Below are 13,062 nucleotides of genomic sequence, written 5' to 3' on the forward strand. Positions count from 1 at the left end.
AATACTCCATTTTGTGTGTGTGTGTGTGTGTGTGTGTGTGTGTGTGTATGTATGTAGACACATATACACACACATGCATGCGCGTACACATATATTACCGCTTCTTCTTTATCCATTCACTCATTGATGGATATTTGGGCTCTTTCCATGCTTTGGCTATTGTCAATAGCCAATGTTTACTGCTGTAAACATTGGGGCAAATGTGCCCCTTCAAATCAGCATATCCATATCCCTTGGGTAAATACCTAGTAGTGTAATTGCTGGGTCATAGGGTAGTTCTATTTTAATTTTTGAGGAACCTCCATACTGTTTTCCAGAGTGGCTGGACCAGTTTGCATTCCCACCAGCAGTGCAAAAGAGATCCTCTTCCTCTACATCCTCGCCAACATCTGTTGTTGCCTGAGTTGTTAATGTTAGCCATTCTGACAGGTGTGAGGTGGTATCTCATTGTGGTTTTGAGTTGTATTTCCCTGATGATGAGTGATGTTGAGCATTTTTTCATGTGTCGGTTGGCCTTCTGGATGTCTTCTGTAGAGAAGTTTGTCTTTTGCCCATGTCTTCACTGGATGATTTGGTTTTTGGTTGTTGAGTTTGATAAGTGCTTTATAGATTTTGGATACTAACCCTTTATTTGATATGTCATTTGCAAATATCTTCTCCCATTGCATTGGTTGCCTTTTAGTTTTGCTGATTGTTTCCTTCCCTGTGTGGAAGCTTTTTATCTTGATGAGATCCCAATAGTTCATTTTTGCTTTTGTTTCCCTTGCCTCTGGAGACATATTGAGTATGAAGTTGCTGTGGCCGAGATCCAAGAGGTTTTTCCTTGCTTTCCCCTCTAGGATTTTGATGGTTTCCTGTCTTACATTTAGGTCTTTCATCCATTTTGAGTTTGTTTTTGTGTATGGTGTATGACAGTGGTCCAGGTTCATTTTTCTGTATGTCACTGTCCAGTTTCCCAGCACCATTTGCTGAAGAGACTATTCCATTGGATATTCTTTACTGCTTTGTCAAAGATTAGTTGACCATACTTTTGTGGGTCCATTTCTGGGTTCTCTATTCTATTGCATTGATCTGAGTGTCTGTTTTTGTGCCAGTATCATACTGTCTTGATGATTACAGCTTTGTAATATGTCTTAAAGTCTGGAATTATGATGCCTCCAGCTTCAGTTTTATTTTTCAAGATTGCTTTGGCTGTTTGGGGTCTTTTCTGGTTCCATACAAATTTTAGGATCATTTGTTCTAGCTCTGTGAAAAATGCTGGTATTATTTTGATAGGTATTGCATTGAATATGTAGATTGCTTTGGGTAGTATTGACATTTTTAACAATGTTTGTTCTTCCAATCCAGGAGCATGGAATGTTTTTCCATTTTTTTGTGTGTTCCTCAATTTCTTTCGTAGGCTTTCTATAGTTTTCAGTGTATAGATTTTTCACCTCTTTGGTTAGATTTATTCCTAGGTATTTTATGGTTTTTGGTGCAATTGTAAATGGGATTGATTCCATGATTTCTCTTTCTGTTGCTTCATATTGGTGTATAGGAATGCAAGTGATTTCTGTGCATTGATTTTATAGCCTGCGACTTTGCTGAATTCATGGATCAGTTCCAGCAGTTTTCTGGTGGAATCTTTTGGGTTTTCCAAATAGAGATTATGTCATCTGTGAAGAGTGAAAGTTTGACCTTCTCCTGGCTGATTTGGATGCATTTTATTTCTTTGTGTTGTCTGATTGCTGAGGCTAAGACTTCTAATACTATGTTGAATAACAGTGGTGAGAGTGAACATCCCTGTCTTGTTGCTGACCTTAGGGGAAAAGCTCCCAGTTTTTCCCATTGGAGGATGATATTAGTATTGGGTCTTTCATATACGGCTTTTATGATCTCGAGGTATGCTTCTATCCCTACTTTCTTGAGGGTTTTTATCAAGAAAGGATGCTGTATTTTGTCAAATACTTTCTCTGCATCTATTGAGAGGATCATGTGGTTCTTGTCCTTTCTTTTATTGATGTGATGTATCACATTGATTATTTTACAGATCTTGAACCAGCTCTGCATCCCAGGTATAAATCCCACTTGGTTGTGGTGAATAATTCTTTATTGTTGGATCCAGTTGGCTAGTGTCTTGTTGAGAATTTTTGATCCATGTTCATCAGGGAAATTTGTCTATAGTTCTCCTTTTTAGTGAGGTCTTTGTCTGGTTTTGGAAATCAAGGTAATGCTGGCTTCATAGAATGAGTTTGGAAGTTTTCCTTCCATTTCTATTTTTTGGAACAGCTTCAAGAGAATAGGTGTTAACTCTTCTTTAAATGTTTGGTAGAATTCCCCTGGAAAGCCATCTGGCCCTGGACTGTTGTTTTTTGGGAGATTTTTGATTACTAATTCGATTTCTTTGGTGGTTATGGGTTGGTTCAGATTTTCTATTTCTGCCTGTTTCAGTTTTGGTAGTTTATATGTTTCTAGGAATTTGTCCATTTCTTCCAGATTGCCCATCTTATTGGCATATAATTGCTCATAATATTCTCGTATTAATGTTTGCATTTCTGCAGTGTTGGTTGTGATCTCTCCCCTTTCATTCTTGATTTTATTTATTTGGGTCCTTTCCTTTTTCTTTTTGATCAAACTGGCTAGGGGTTTATCAATTTTGTTAATTCTTTCAAAGAACCAGCTCCTGGCTTCATTGATCTGTTCTACTGTTTTTTGGGGGAGTTCGATAGCATTTCCTGTCTTGTGCTGGGTTTGGGTTTTATTTGCTGTTCTTTTTCCAGCTCTTTGAGGTGTAAGGTTAGGTTGTGTATCTGAGACCTTTCTTCCTTCCTTAGGAAGGCGTGGATGCTATATTCTTCCCTCTTATGACTATCTTTGCTGCATCCCACAGGTTTTGGGCTGTGGTGTTACCATTTTCATTGGCTTCCATGTACTTTTTAATTTCTATTTTAACTTCTTGCTTAGCCCATTCATTCTTTAGTAGGATGTTCTTTAGTCTCCAAGTATTTGTTATCTTTCCAAATTTTTTCTTGTGGTTGATTTCAAATTTCATAGCATTGTGGTGTGAAAATATGCATGGTATGATCTCAGCTCTTTTTGTACTTGTTGAGGGTGATCTATTCTGTGAGGGTGATCTCTTCTGAAGAATGTTCCATGTGCACTTGAGAAAAATGTGTATTCTGCTTTAGGGTGAAATATTCTGAATATATCTGTTAAGTCCATCCAGTCTAGTGTGTCATTCAAAGCCATTGTTTCCTTGTTGATTTTCTGTTTAAATTATCAGTCCATGGGGCGCCTGGGTGGCACAGTCGGTTAAGCGTCCGACTTCAGCCAGGTCACGATCTCGCGGTCCGTGAGTTCGAGCCCCGCGTCAGGCTCTGGGCTGATGGCTCAGAGCCTGGAGCCTGTTTCCGATTCTGTGTCTCCCTCTCTCTCTGCCCCTCCCCCGTTCATGCTCTGTCTCTCTCTGTCCCAAAAATAAATAAACGTTGAAAAAAAAAATTTAATGTGTTTAAAAAAATAAATAAATAAAAAAATAAATAAATTATCTGTCCATTGCTGTAAGTGGGGTGTTGAAGTCCCCTGCTATTATGGCAATGAGTTTGTTTGTGATTAATTGATTTATATATTTGGGTGCTCACATGTTTGGAACATAAATGTTTACAATTATTAGGTCTTCTTGGTGGATAGACCCCTTAATTATGATATAATGACTTTCTTCATTTCTTATTACAGTCTTTATTTTAAAATCTAGATTGTCTGTTATAATTATGGCTACTCCACCTTTCTTTTGGTGACCATCAGCATGATAGATGGTTCTCCATCCCCTTATTTTCAATCTGTCTAAAATGGGTCTCTTGTAAACAGCACATAGATGGATCTTGTCTTCTTATCCATTCTGTTGCCCTGTGTCTTTTGATTGGAGCATTTAGACCATTGATGTTTAGAGTGAGTAGTGAAAGATATGAATTTATTGCCATTATGTTGCCTGTAGAGTTGGAGTTTCTGGTGGTATTCTTTGGTCCTTTCTAGTCTTTGTTGCTTTTGGTCATTTTTTTTTTTGTTTGATCTTTCCTCCCATCAGAGAGTCCCCCTTAAAATTTCTTGCTGGGCTGGTTTAGTAGTCGAACTCCTTTAATTTTTGTTTGCCTGGGAAACTTTTTATCTCTCCTTCTATTTTGAATGACAGCCTTGCTGGATAAAGAATTCTTGGCTGACACTCTTTTCTGGCCTGCCAAGTTTCTGTGGATAGGCCTGCTGTGAACCTGATCTGTCTTCCCTTGTAGGTTAAGGACTTCTTTTTCCCTTGCTGCTTTCATGATTCTTTCCTTGCCTGAGTATTTTGTGAATTTGACTATGATAGGCCTTGTTGGTGGTCAGTTTTTGTTGAATCTAATGGGAGTTCTTTGTGCTTCCTGGATTTTGATGTCTGTGTCTTTCCCCCAGGTTAGGAGAGTTTTCCGCTATGATTTGCTCACATAAATTTCCCTTTTTCTCTCTGTTCGTCTTTTAGGACCCCTAGGATTCTGATGTTATTCCTTTTTTTTTTTTTTTTTAAATGTTTATTTTTGAGAGAGAGAGACAAAGCGTGAGAGCATGAGCGGGGGAGGGGCAGAGAGAGAGGGAGACACAGAATCCAAAGCAGCCTCTAGACTCCGAGCTGTCAGCACAAAGCCTGATGCGGGGCTTGAACTCATGAATTGTGAGGTCATGACCTGAGTGGAAGTCAGATGCTTAACCTTAACACTGAGGTACCCAGGTGCTCCTGATGTTATACCTTTGTAATGAGTCACTGAATTCTGTAATTCTTATTTTGTCCTCTTTTGCCTTAGCTGCCTCCTTTTTTCTACGTCATTATTCTCCATAAGTTTGTTCTCTGTATCACTGATTCGCTGCTCTGCCTCATGCGTCCTTGCCACCATGCCATCCATTCACGATTGCAGCTCAGTTATAGCATTTTTTTATTAGATCCTGACTAGCTTTTACTTCTTTTATCTCCGCAGAAAAGGATTCTAATCTATTTTCAACTCCAGCTAGTATTCTTATAATTGTGATTCTAAATTCTGGTTCAAACATCTTGCTTATATCTGTGTTGATTAAGTCCCTGGCTCTCATTTCTTCCTGTTCTTTCTTTTGGAGTTTTGTCATTTTGAAGGAAGAAAAGGAATTAATAAAGTAAAAAAAAAGAAAAAAAATTTAAAAACAACACAAATCAAATGAAGGATGGTAGATCTTAGGTGTGTTTTTGTTTGGTTGTTGAAAGAGCTTGATAGAGAAAAAAGGGAAAGATAAGAAAAAAATGGGAAAAAAAAGGAAAACGTTTGAAAATTTGAAAAAATGAATACAATAAAATAGAATAAAATGAAATGATGAAAGTAAAATAGAATTTTAAAAATTTACAAAAAAGTAAAAAATATCATAGAAAAAATTAAAAATATTTTTAATAAAAATGGAAAATAAGTTCTTTCTCTTGTATTCAAGAAAAGAAAAAAAATTGAATAAAAGGGCCAGCGAACAGAATAAAATACTATTGAAATTACATCTGGTTTCCTGTAGAAGTCAAACGATGAAGCACTTTATAATCTGTAAACTAAGCTGGTGGAGAGACTTGTGTTCCTGAAGAGCACGGTTGGCCTAGTTAGGTGGGGCTTAGTGAATGACTCTGTTCTCCACTAGATGGCGCTGCTTGCCTTACTGGGATGGATTGTTGTGGTGTGTGCAGGCGTGTGGGGTGAAAATGGCATCACCCATTTCTCCCTAACTAGCAATCAAGCATCCCTCCTTTGACTAGGGATTCTGTCCACTCCCCACTTCTACACTGTCCATGACCAAGCCGTCAGGCTGCTAGGTGGCACCTCCCTCCTGAGCTTTATCTCAGATGGGGCTGTGTTTCCCAACACCTCACTTCTAAGGGACTGCAGACCTGCTCAGACCCTCTGGGGGAGGGTCTCGCTGAGCAATGCCTGGGTTCCAGCTTGCTCCTAGGAATGTTCTACAGACTGTGCTGCTGTCGATGCCCAGAGACTGCAGCTGGGTGCCAGCCCATCCCAGAAAGTTTGCATGATTGTGTAGCAGCAGTGTTTTAGGGATTATGGTAAATAACAACACACATCTGGCACCAGGCTTCACCCTTAATGACCTTGTTCCAGCACCAGGGAATGTGGTTATTCTCTGGGGTCCTTTGGGACCTTTGCCTGTGGGGAGGCTGCACAGCCTCTACCAAATGTCCTCCCAGAAGGGGAACCGCCTCTCCTCGTGTGGCCTGAGGACCCCTTGGACCTCAGTCTGCTCCTGGGGATTCGCTCTTCCCACCAGAGCTCCACCAGGTATCCAGCTATGAAGTTTCAGACTCTGCACTCCTGCTGTTTAGAGTCTTAATGGAATTTAAGCCCTCTCCTTTCTCCCTTTTTTGTTTAGACCCTTGTGGCTGTTTCCACTCTTCCTTTTTCTCTGCAGCTGCTTTTGGAGGGGGGTGCTTTTCCTATACTCTCCCCCTATCTTTGTGCTCTCTCTGCCAGCAAAAACAGCTCCCTGCCCTTGGTGGTTTCTCTCTCCTCCATTTTACCTCTCCGCACTGCATACCTTGCAGTTCTGTGGTTCAGGTTGTGCAGATTGTTGTGTTAATCCTCAAATCAGTTTTCTAGGTGTGCAAGATGGTTTATGGTTGATTTGGCTGCATTTCAGGGATGATAGATGCAAAAAAAACTTCCATGCTTTTCCGCCATCTTGGCCCCTCCCCCCAGATTTTTCTGTTTCCGCTTCAAAAAATTTTTTTAACAAAAATGTTATTGTGTCAGTGCTGTTTTATAACATATTGTTCACTGAATTTCATATACAACTTCCTGCTGAGATACATTTTTATATCATTTTAAATTTCTTTATGATATTTTACTATATAAATAGAAGACAGTTTAGTTAGTTGTTCCTCTATTACTGGACATTTAGATTGTTTTCAGAGATTTTCAGTGTTGTGCCAAACTCTGAAGTAAATATCCTTAATTATTTTCTTGGGATATATTCTCAGAAATAACATACCTAGAATAAATGGTATGTACATTTTTTAGGGCTTGCACACTGACAAATTATTCTCTGGTATTATTGCTATTTAATTGTTAACAATTACTTTCTTCCCTGAAAATACATGTAGTCCTAACTTTGGCCAGAAAGAATAGTTGTTTGCAACAGCTCTCTTTAAATTATTAAGGGAAAGTGTTGGGGAAGAGATTTTTTTTTAATTGAAGTGTTATTGACCTACAATGTTAAATTAGTTTCAGGTATACAACATAGTGATTCACCATTTATATACATTACTCAGTGCTCATTACAATAGGTGTAGTCACAAGAGGTTTTTAATTAAATGTTACTAATTGCTGTTAACTTCTGCATGAATAATTCTCCCTTAGTAAATAGAAGTGAGATGCTTAAGTATTTACTCTGATTACGGGGAGAAAACAGAGGAAAATGATGGAAAAATTATAAAATTTAGCTTACTGTCCCTTGGAAAGAGAGAACAACTGTTCATCCTTTTCTTTTTATGCAAGCTTTTAATGCAAGATTTAATGTTTCTTCTTAGCTTTTTTATCCAGCTAAAAAAAATCCAGTTCCTTTGATGTAGACAGTGTTCTTAGAGAATTGTTGTCAAAAAGATAGAAGAGATTAGTTTGAGGGGACAGTAGGGTGGATGACACATGTTCCTTGAATGGCAACCAGGTAGCCTTGATTCCATTTCCAAAATATATTTTGAATAATGAGGTAGATGAAGTGTGAAACTAGGGTACAAAATGAAAAATTGATGGGGGGTCCCCCCCAGGTTTGTCTGACAGGAATGAAGAGAGCAGGTGAAATAGGGTGTGACTGCATTTAAATCTGCTATGTGAGCAGTGTGATCTACTGCAGTGGTGGGTTGGAATCTGAGCTTTGAATTGAGACTTTTATGTCCACAAGTGTTTTTGGTGATAAGTAATCTGAACAGCACATTAATTTTTTGGTTCACAAGTCAAAAATCTAAAATGATGTACAGTGAGAAGCCTCACTCCCACTCATGTCCCTGTTGACTCTTCCTGCCCACCCGCTCTAGGGAGCCGCTCTGTAGTTTCTTGTGTAGTTGGCAGTTTTGTTATGCAAATATAAGCAAATGTGAATACATGTTCTTATTTTGTCTAATTTTACTCAAAAGTATAAATAACAAACTTTGTACGTTTTTAGTGTTTTTTTGTTTTTTTTTTTTAATTTAAATCCTAGAGAGCTTCCCTGTCGCTTTGTGGAGTTATTTTTCATTATTGTTATTTTGTTTGGCATTAAAAAAATTTATTTTTTAACATTTATTTATTTTTGAAAGAGAGAGAGAGTGGGAGGGAGCATGAGCAGGGGAGGGGCAGAGAGAGAGGGAGACAGAATCCGAAGGAGGCTCCAGGCTCTGTTAGCACAGAGCCCAATGCAGGGCTCGAACCCACAAACTGTGGGATCATGACCTGAACCAAATTTGGACTCTTAACCGACTGAAACACCCAGGCACCCCTGGCATTTTCTATTAAATGGAATTCCCATAGTTGATTCCTGTATTAATAGACACTGGGTTGTTCCCAGTTGCTGTGGTAAATTGTTTTGTTTTAAGTTTGAGAGGGAGACAAACATGAGTGGGCAAGGGGCAGAAAGAGAGGGGGAGAGAGAGAGAATCCCAAGAGGGCTCCACACTCTCCACACAGAGCCTGATGTGGGGCTTGAATCCATAAACCGTGAGATCATGACCTGAGCTGAAATCAAGAGTCGGATGCTCAACCTACTGAGCCATCCAGGAACTCTCCAATTGCTCTAGCAAATTTATTATTATTATTTTTTTGAGGCTTTTTAAAAATTTATTTTTATACTGTGTTCTGTCTAGATTTTTCTTAATTAAAAAATTTTTTTTAAACATTTATTATTGAGAGACAGAGACAGAGCATGAGCATGGGAGGGGCAGAGAGAGCGGGAGACACAGAATCTGAACGAGGCTCCAGGCCCTGAGCTATCAGCACAGAGCCTGATGTGGGGCAAAGTCACACACCGCGAGATCATGACCTGAGCCTAATTTGGATGCTTAACCGACTGAGTCAGCCATGCGCCCCTTAATTTTTTTTTAATGTTTTTATTTTTGAGAGAGAGAGAGAGAGAGAGAGACAGAGAGACAGAGCACAAGTGGGGGAGGGGCAAAGGGAGAGGGAGAGACAGACTCTGAAGCAGGCTCCAGGCTCTGAACTGTCAGCACAGAGACCGACATGGGGCTTGAACTCACAAACTGTGAGATAATGACCTGAGCCGAAGTCGGACCCCCAACCGACTGAGCCACCCAGGCGCCCTAGATTTTTTTTCCTAATACATTGTAGAGGTCTGCCATTGCATCCTGTGTAGATCTACATGAAAAGAAGCAGCTGTACAGTATTGAATTGTGTGGATGCAATGTAATCTTTTAACCATTCCCCTATTTTTCCTTTTTTTTTTATTAGAAAAAGCTGTACCATTACATATTTGTCACAGTCTATCTGTAACATAAATTCCTAAAAGTGAAGTTGGTAGGTCAAAGTTACAGCATTTCAAATTTCGCTAAATATTGCTGTTTTCTATTGCTGTGAGCGATTACCGTAAACTTAGCAGCTTCAAAAGACCCACATTAGCTCACAATTTGATAGGTCATGAGTTGGGACTTGGTATGGCTGAGTTCAATGCTCAGGGCCTTAGAAGGCTAAAATTAAGGTGTCTCCTGGGCTATATTCCTTTCTGGAGGCTCTGGGGAAAAATCCACTTACAAGCTCATTAAGGTTATTGGCCAAATTCAGTTCCTGTGATTGTAGGACTAATGTCCTGGTTTCTTGACCGGTTGTCAGCTGAGGACCACTCTCAGCTCCAAGGAGCTGCCTGCATTCCTTGCCATTTCGTTTCCTCCACCTTTAGAACAAAAAGTGGAGGATCTCCCCCACTGAATCGCTGATGCTTTTAGGCTCTTTAACCAGTCCCTCCTGTAGGCTCAAGTGATTAAATCGGGCCTACAGTGGATAATCTTCCCTACATTAAGGTCTGCTGCTTTAGGACCTTACTTGTGCACAGTCCCTTCTCAGCAACAGAGGTTAGCATGAATACCTGGAAGAGGGTGTGTGTATACAGAAGGGGGCTTCTTGGAGTCCTAGACTCTTGCCTCCCAGTTGCCGGCCACTCTAAGAGTTGTACCAATCTGCACACCTACCCGCTGTATACAAGTGGGCCCATTTTCCCTCTTCCCTGTGTTTCTATTGGTTATTAAACTTTAGTTATTTGTGAAAGTTTTGTGTTTAAGATATTAGAATTTTGTTCATAAATGTTACACATATTTATCCTTTGTCTTTGCTGTCAGAAGGTTAAATTGTACTCTAGTGTATCATTTTTCCTTTGGGATTTCTGGCTTAGAAAGGTTTTTATCTGTTTTCTTCTAATACTTCATTTTTTAAAAAAATGTTGGTTTATTCTTGAGAGAGAGACAGAGACACAGAGCCTGAGGGGGAGGGGCAGAGAGAGGAGGAGATACAGAATCTGAAGCAGGTTCCAGGCTCTGAGCTGTCAGCACAGAGCCCAATCCGGGGCTCGAACCCCCACTAATTGTGAGACCATGACCTGAGCTGAACCGATGGAACCACCCAGGAGCCATCTAAAGTTTTTTAAATTTTTTTTTCTTTTTTTTTTTTTTTTGTTTTAATTTTTTTTTCCAACATTTATTTTTATTCTTGGGACAGAGAGAGAGACAGAGCATGAACGGGGGAGGGGCAGAGAGAGAGGGAGACACAGAATTGGAAACAGGCTCCAGGCTCTGAGCCATCAGCCCAGAGCCCGACGCGGGTCTCGAACTCACGGACCGCGAGATCGTGACCTGGCTGAAGTCAGACGCTTAACCAACTGTGCCACCCAGGCGCCCCTAAAATTTTTTTTAAAGATTTATTTTTGAGACAGAGACAGAGTGCACGTGGGGGAGGGGCAAAGAGAGGGAGACACAATTCAAAGCAAGCTCCCAGGCTGTGAGCTGTCAGCACAGAGCCTGATGTGGGGCTCAAATTCACGAACCTTGAGATCATGACCTGAGCCCAAAGTCAGATACTTAACTGACTGAGCCACCCAGGCGCCCAACTAATACTTCATTTTTAAAAAATGTATATCGATGATCAAAATGACTAGCCACTTGTCATAACTGCATGTATTAGAATTATAACGTTAGAATTAAATAACATTAGCATTAAACTATTATCGTTGCAATTCCATACAACTGTCTCACTTGCTGACATTTGAGATGTTAAGTATATGGTTTCTTTTTCAGATTCCTTTCTCCAAATTTTTCTTCTCTAATCAAGGAAGAATCCGGGATGCCCAGTACCAGCTTCTGCTTGATAAGGTAACATTTTCCTGTACTTTCACTCAGAACTGTTCCCTTTAGTGAAACAAAACTCCTGTGAGGATCATTTCAGTTCATTTTTGAGGGCTGGCAAATGAAAGCTAAAAATTCTTGAGGCCATGCCTGTTACTCCCATATGGAGGTTGACTCAGACATATCTTGTGAGCCAAACCTCCATCCTGCAGGAATTTCCTATGGTCGTCATCATTTCAGCCTGCTCACAATTTATTTTAGCTCCAAAATAGTGAAAAGTATTGAAGTTTAGGAGGGCTACAAGGAACCTCCATTAGACATACATGCTGACCTTACCAGTCTGAAGTGGCACTACTTTGGAGAGGGAAGAGAAAGTAGAAGGTAGAAAATCAGCCCTGCACTTAGGATTTGCTACAGCATTTGAGAACTCTGGTGTACTTGCTAAGGGCTGATAGTGTAAAGACCCAGCTATGTTAAATTCTTTTTTATTCTATTTATTTATTTATTTATTTATTTATTTTCAACGTTTATTTATTTTTTTTGGGACAGAGAGAGACAGAGCATGAACGGGGGAGGGGCAGAGAGAGAGGGAGACACAGAATCCGAAACAGGCTCCAGGCTCTGAGCCATCAGCCCAGAGCCTGACGTGGGGCTCGAACTCACGGACCGTGAGATCGTGACCTGGCTGAAGTCGGACGCTTAACCGACTGAGCCACCCAGGCGCCCCTTAAATTCTTTTTCTTTTAAACGTTTTTGAGAGAGTGGAGAGTGAGCCCTGCGCATCCATGCTAGCAGAGAGAGAGGGAGCTGAGAGATCATGACCTGAGCCGAAGTCGGACGCTTAACTGACTGAGCCACCCAGGTGTCCCAAGACCTAGTTATATTAATCACCTCAGGAACTTCAAAACTCCAGGAATGGTATCAGTATATGAGATTTTGATCAATTTCTGTATTTTCAATGTAGATCTCTTCTGTTGGATTCACCCTGGCTGATAAAGTGGATGGTCCATTCTTCCTGGAAATAGATTTTATTGGAGTTTTTGCTGATCCAGCCCACACAGAAGAATTTGCTTATGAAAATTCTCCAGAGCTTAACCCAAGACTTTTTAAGTAGTAGAGATGGTATGGTAATTTTGTACTACCAAACTGCATAGTATCATTCATGATGACAGAGACAAAATATTTAACAGCTTCCCATTAACGGCTGGTATGTATTCCCTGAGACAAAGCTAAATGCTGTTGCCAAGAAAGGCCCCATAGTGGGAGACACAGCCTGAAACCAGGTTCTAAGCAGTACTTCAGCTTAAAGAATGCAAGTCCCGATGTGGAGATAATAGGTAAAGAACTTAACTGTTTTGGGTTAGAATGATTCCTGTTAGGAATTATTCCTGCCCAAGTTGGTATTGTCAAAGCAGGGTGTCTCTAAGATGATTGTTGATGTCTTTGTCTCTCTCTGTTCCTCATTGGTTTCTTATGTTTTCTAATCCATCATTTGAGGAAAGGAGACTGTTAAAGATTGCTATATAGGGGCGCCTGGGTGGCGCAGTCGGTTAAGCGTCCGACTTCAGCCAGGTCACGATCTCGCGGTCCGTGAGTTCGAGCCCCGCGTCGGGCTCTGGGCTGATGGCTCAGAGCCTGGAGCCTGTTTCCGACTCTGTGTCTCCCTCTCTCTCTGCCCCTCCCCCGTTCATGCTCTGTCTCTCTCTGTCCCAAAAATAAAT

At 40.4% G+C, this 13,062-nt stretch overlaps 1 protein-coding gene across 3 annotated transcripts in view; it reads left to right on the top strand.

Annotated features, from left to right (window-relative positions):
* Positions 1 to 12,856, top strand: part of NDUFAF1 (NADH:ubiquinone oxidoreductase complex assembly factor 1) — a 28,439-nt gene extending 15,583 nt beyond the window's left edge. For all 3 annotated transcript variants that reach the window (XM_045449982.1, XM_045449981.1, XM_045449983.1), the window contains 2 exons: positions 11,294 to 11,368; positions 12,306 to 12,856. In XM_045449982.1, coding sequence (XP_045305938.1) covers positions 11,294 to 11,368; positions 12,306 to 12,455 — 225 coding nt within the window. In that variant the 3' untranslated portion in view covers positions 12,456 to 12,856. The remainder of the gene's footprint in view (positions 1 to 11,293; positions 11,369 to 12,305) is intronic.
* Positions 12,857 to 13,062: the final 206 nt, after the last annotated feature.

This window comes from Leopardus geoffroyi, chromosome B3, assembly GCF_018350155.1.
Source record: "Leopardus geoffroyi isolate Oge1 chromosome B3, O.geoffroyi_Oge1_pat1.0, whole genome shotgun sequence".
NCBI lineage: Eukaryota > Metazoa > Chordata > Mammalia > Carnivora > Felidae > Leopardus > Leopardus geoffroyi.